The following is a 5,746-nucleotide window of genomic DNA, read 5'->3' as shown; positions in this document are numbered from 1 at the left end:
TTCTTCATGTACTTTAATTTTAAGCTTTATCTATGTGGCAAGGCCACTAGTCTTAACGGTGTCAAACTTTATGTAAAACATATTTGAAGCATACAGATGTGAAGTAGTATATTTTAATTAATTCAGTCTTGTTATTTAAAAAATTTAAATTTTCTGTATTTTATTTTAGGTTTTCAATAATGGGACATAGGTTGTCTCATTTAGTCTCATTTAATTCAGTCTCATTTAATGGATTCCAAACCGGATGATAACTTTTCTTTTGTGTGTTGAGTCTTCCTCTAGATAGCCTTCTAATATACTGATCTAGGAAGCTTCTTTAACACACTTAACTTATTCTTCTTTCTTTTCCCCCCAACGGTCACAAACCCAACGGTAACGTAACAGACACTTCACAAAATTCACTATATAAATACTTCACACGTATTCATTATTTTCTTATCAATTTCAAAGTACTTATTCATACCTTACAAATGGCTAAATGTTTTCTTTTATTCATCACTCTTCTTGTCATTATCTTGTTTCTTATTGGTATTATCAAGCATGAAGAATTAGGTAAAGATTTCTTAGCAATAATGATAATTATAGTTTTACCATTACTAGTCTTAGCTTGGTTTATTAATAGAGGTTTTTAAATGAAACATGGTCATGGTTTTTGTAATCGTTGTTATTTAATAAATTGATATGCTTTTGGTTATACACTAAATATTGATTATCTTTGCCAAAATTCTAGATATAATCGTAACTAACATTAAGCAATAATTCAACATATTAAACATAACATTGCATGTGAGAGAATTGACAAAATCCTTATCGATGAATCATTCATTGGGATATAAATATACATATTTATTATGTTCTTTATGTCTTATGGATGATTGAACCTAATAACGTATCCTTTTCAGGAAGTTATGGTTCAAAACGCCAGAAACATGAGGCGTGGTAGGCGTGCTGGTAGAGGCACTAGTAAAGGTGTAGGTAGGAATGTGACTGGTGAAGCTACTCCCGAAGGGGTAGCTAACATCCCCATGGGCTGAGAAGATCATTCCCAAACTGGAACGAACTCTCAATCTAACACTCGAGATGTTCGTGAACTTGTTGCGGCTGTGTTAGATCAAACACAATAAAATGCTCAAATCCTGCAAATCACTCGTGATCATCAACTTTTTCAGCAACGACAAAGCGAAACTGTGCATGAAGATACGGGATTGAACTCGTTTCTGAAAGGTAAACCACCATAGTTTGGTGGTGACTTTAATCCGGAGGGTGCTGAGAAATGGTTGCAAGAGATATAGAAGATATTTTCTTTCACTCACTGTAGAGAGAATAAAAGAGTCATATATGCAACATTCATGCTGACAGGTGACGCTGAAGCCTGGTGGAGAGGAAAATAGAGATTATTGGAAGAGGAAGGAAGAGAGATCAACTGGATCTTGTTCAAAGAAGAATTTTTGGGGAAGTATTTTCCAAAGCTATGTAGGAAATAGAAGGAGAGAGAATTCCAGAACCTGCGTCAAGGTATGATGACGGTGGGAGAGTATACTAGGAAGTTTGAATCCTTGCTAAAGTATTCTGAATTTTACCGCTTGCATCCAAGGGAAGAATGGATGTGTGAAAAGTATCAAGATGGATTGAAATATGATATCCAGAGGGAGGTTCTACCTCTACATATTATGCGCTTTGTTGAGCTGATAGAAAGATGTTTGGAGTTGGAAGGAATTGACAATAGGAAGAATCAATATGGATAAGGAGTACCAACCTGAAACAACAATCACAAGGGCCATTTTAACCGAGGCCATGGAGGAAGGACCCAACAAGGGGGTAGGCCATATCAAAGGCCTACACCATATCATAACCAGGATTCTAGGAGGTTAATGTTCAAGTGTTACAGCTGTGGAGGGGCACATCTTAACAAAGATTGTCCAAATAGAAATATTGGAGCTTGTTTTCGTTGTGGTCAGAAGGGCCATTTTCTCAAAGATTGTCCCCAAGGACAAAATTAACCAACAAGCCAGAAGAGAGTCCTAATAAACAATAAGAATGTAGGGAAATCAAGGAACGGAGGCCCAAATGTTGGTCAAGGACCTCAGAATCAGAACAAGCCAACCACAGGAAGAGTATTTGCAATTAGAAGAGCTGAGATCTCAAAGTCAGATGGGTTAATCCAAGGTATGTCTTTAATTGGAGATAAGTTGGTATTAGTATTATACGATAAGTTGAAATTGTTGATCTCAACTATAAGTTGACCATTACAACTCCCTCGGGAGAAAGAATGGTAACTTGTTCAGTCTATGCAGACTGCCTTGTAATTTTAGAAAATAGAAGATTCTTAGTAGATCTTGTAGTACTCCCTCTAAAAGACCTAGATGTCATCTTAGGAATGGATTGGTTATCAGCCAATGATGTAAACTTGGGGTGCAAGAAGAAAATTTTAACGTTTGGAGAAGATAGTGGATAAGTCATAAAGGTGGAAACTCTCACCCAAAACTTTATGATGTTATTCTCAATGTAAGAAGGAGAAACCCCTAGTTTTGAAAATCTTCTAGTGGTCTGTGAATTCCCGGAAGTTTTTCCAGAAGAGGTTCCAGTTTTACCACCGGTTAGGGAAGTGGAGTTTTCTATATACTTGGTTCCAGGCACTGGACCAATTTCTATATCTCCTTATCAAATGTCACCCTCAGAGATGGCTGAGTTAAAGAAACAATTAGACAAGATGTTAGAGAAGGAATTTATTAGACCGAGTGTATCGCCATGGGGAGCTCCAGTCTTGTTTGTTAAGAAGAATGATGGTTCTTCTAGACTTTGTGTAGATTACAGACAACTTAATTAAGCTACTGTAAAAAACAAGTATCCTTTGCCTAGAATCGATGACTTGATGGACCAGTTAAAGGGAGCATCGGTATTCTCGAAGATTGATTTGAAGTCTGGATATCATCAGATCAAAGTGAAAGAGGATGATATTCCAAAAACAACTTTCAGATCCCGTTATGGACACTATGAGTAATTAGTAATTCCATTTGGTTTGACTAATGCTCCAGCAGTATTCATGGATTACATGAATAGGATCTTTAGGTCGTACTTAGATCAATTTGTTGTAGTTTTCATCGATGACATTTTGATTTATTCCAAGAATGAGGTAGAGCATGAAGAACATTTGAGAATTGTGCTACATATATTAAATGACCGCCAATTGTACGCGAAATTCTCGAAATGTGAATTTTGGTTGAAGGAGGTACAATTTCTTGGTCATGTTATCAGTAAAGAAGGTATTGCAGTAGATATGAGTAAAGTCGAAGCAGTAACAAAATGGGAAATTCCAAAGAATGTTGGTGAGCTTCGAAGTTTTCTTGGACAACCTGGATATTATCGGAGGTTCATTGAAGGATTCTCAAATATCACTTTTCCTATGACTCAGTTAACAAGGAAGGGTAAGAACTTTGAATGGACAAAAGAGTGTGAAGAAAGTTTTCAGAAGTTGAAGGAAAGATTGACTTCATCACCAATACTCATCTGACCAGACCCGTTAGGACGATTCGATGTGTATTTTGATGCGTCATACCAAGGTCTTGGTTGTGTGTTGATGCAAGAAAGGAAAGTGATAACTTATGCGTCAAGACAGTTGAAGGTGGACGAGAGAAACTACTCAACTCACGATTTAGAGTTAGCAGCAATTGTGTTTTCCTTAAAAATTTGGAGGCGTTATCTTTATGGATCAAAGTTCACTATGTTAAGTGATCACAAAAGCCTGAAGTATTTATTTGATCAGAAAGATCTAAACATGAGACAAAGGCGATGGATGTAATTTTTAAAGGACAGTGATTTTGAGTTACAATATCATCCAGGAAAGGCCAATGTTGTAGAAGACGCCTTGAGTCGAAAGACACTTCATGGATCTGCAATGATGTTGAAGGAAGAAGAGTTGATTAACCAATTCGTGGATTTAAACTTAGGAGTACATCACAGTGAAGGAAGTATGTTCATAGGCACTATTGTCGTGTCTAATGAATATCTAAAATGGATCAAAGCTGAACAACAACTTGATGACCAATTAATGAATATAAAGGAAACTATCAATGATGGTCAAAATGGGGATTTTAACATAAGGACTGATGGAATCCTGAGGTTTGGAGAAAGGTTGTGTATACCTCAAAACCAGGATATTCAAAAGTTGATCTTGGAAGAAGGCCACAAAAGTAAGATGAGTTTTCATCCAGGAGCCACAAAGATGTATCGAGATTTGAAGAAAATGTTTTGGTGGTTTGGAATGAAGAAGGATATAGCAGAGTATGTTCAAAGTTGTTTGATATGTCAGAAGGAAAAGATTGAACATCAAAGGCCAACTGGATTCTTACAACCTTTAGACATTCCGGAGTGGAAGTGGGATGGAATAGCTATGGATTTTGTAACTGCTTTGCCCAAAACTTAGAAGAAGCATGATGCAATTTGGGTAATCATTGATAGGTTGACAAAGAGTGCACATTTCATTCCCATCAATCAAACGTTTAGCTTAGAGAGACTAGCTCAGATATATGTAAAGGAAATTGTTAGATCACATGGGATACCTACAAGTATAGTCAGTGATAGAGATCCCAAATTCACATCAAAGTTTTGGCGTCAGTTGCATTTAGAGCTAGGAACCAAACTAAGGTTAAGTTCAACTTATCATCCCCAAACAGATGGCCAGTCAGAAAGGACAATTCAATCGTTAGAGGGTCTGCTAAGAGCTTGTACTCTTGAACACAAAGGAAGTTGGGATGAGTTCTTACCATTGGCTGAGTTTACTTACAACAATAGATTGCACTCAAGTATTGGTATGGCTCCATATGAAGCATTGTATGGACGAAGGTGTCGAACACCTTTATGTTTGTATGAAGTTGGAGAAAATAAAATATTGGGTTCAGAATTTGTGCAACAAACAACAGACCAGGTTAAGCTTATTAGAGAAAAAATGAAAGATCCACAGGATCGTCAAAAGAGTTATAATGATAAAAGGAGAAGACCTTTGGAATTTGAGGCAGGAGATCACGTGTTCATTAGGGTAACTCCTAGAGCGAGAATTGCATGAGCAATCAAAACTAGGAAGTTAACACCAAGGTTTATCGGGCCTTTCCAAATTCTACAACGGATTGGACCTATAGCATACCACATTGCGTTGCCGCCAAACCTGTCTAATCTTCATCATGTATTCCATGTATCACAACTAAGGAAGTATTATCGTGGAACTTAAAGATAACCTAGAATATGAGGCTTTACATGTCAAAATTTTAGATCATCGAATTAAGGAACTTCGTGGAAAGCAGATACCATTGGTTAGAGTTGTGTGGGATAATGTAACTGGTGATTCTACATGGGAAAGAGAAGAGGACATGCGTCAAAAGTATCCACAAATGTTTTAGGTACGTTAAATTTCGAGGACGAAATTTCTTTTAAGGGGGGTGGTAATGTAACATCCTAATTTTCCATACCTTAAATAATATATCTGATTATAATTGAAATTTTAACATCGCTAATTATTACAAACTAAACATTGAAACTAGCAGCTATAATAATTAATTTATCAACTAATTACTCCTTATTTTATTAGTAATATTATTATTCAATTTGAATATCATCGTTTTATTTTACAAACTAAACTTTGAAATTAGTCATTTAAATACTTAATTTTTAGTTAATTAATTATCCATATTATTTTTATTATTATTACTTTTGTTGTTTTGTTATTATATTATTTGATGTTATTTGATTTGAA

At 35.9% G+C, this 5,746-nt stretch overlaps 2 protein-coding genes across 2 annotated transcripts; both read left to right on the top strand.

Annotated features, from left to right (window-relative positions):
• The first annotated feature begins 470 nt into the window (after positions 1-470).
• Positions 471-2,827, top strand: LOC127137965 (uncharacterized). Its single transcript, XM_051064370.1, has 5 exons — positions 471-624; positions 731-738; positions 903-1,010; positions 1,170-1,224; positions 2,514-2,827. Exons 1-5 carry the CDS (start codon positions 471-473, stop codon positions 2,825-2,827), a joined length of 639 nt encoding a protein of 212 aa, XP_050920327.1.
• A 216-nt stretch (positions 2,828-3,043) lies between these two features.
• Positions 3,044-5,062, top strand: LOC127137964 (uncharacterized). Its single transcript, XM_051064369.1, has 3 exons — positions 3,044-3,425; positions 3,840-4,281; positions 4,459-5,062. Exons 1-3 carry the CDS (start codon positions 3,044-3,046, stop codon positions 5,060-5,062), a joined length of 1,428 nt encoding a protein of 475 aa, XP_050920326.1.
• Positions 5,063-5,746: the final 684 nt, after the last annotated feature.

This window comes from Lathyrus oleraceus, chromosome 4 (genome assembly GCF_024323335.1).
Source record: "Lathyrus oleraceus cultivar Zhongwan6 chromosome 4, CAAS_Psat_ZW6_1.0, whole genome shotgun sequence".
In the NCBI taxonomy this organism is placed as follows: domain Eukaryota; kingdom Viridiplantae; phylum Streptophyta; class Magnoliopsida; order Fabales; family Fabaceae; genus Lathyrus; species Lathyrus oleraceus.
The sequence above is the reverse complement of the archived record's forward strand: the minus strand, read 5'-3'. Positions and strand labels throughout refer to the sequence as shown.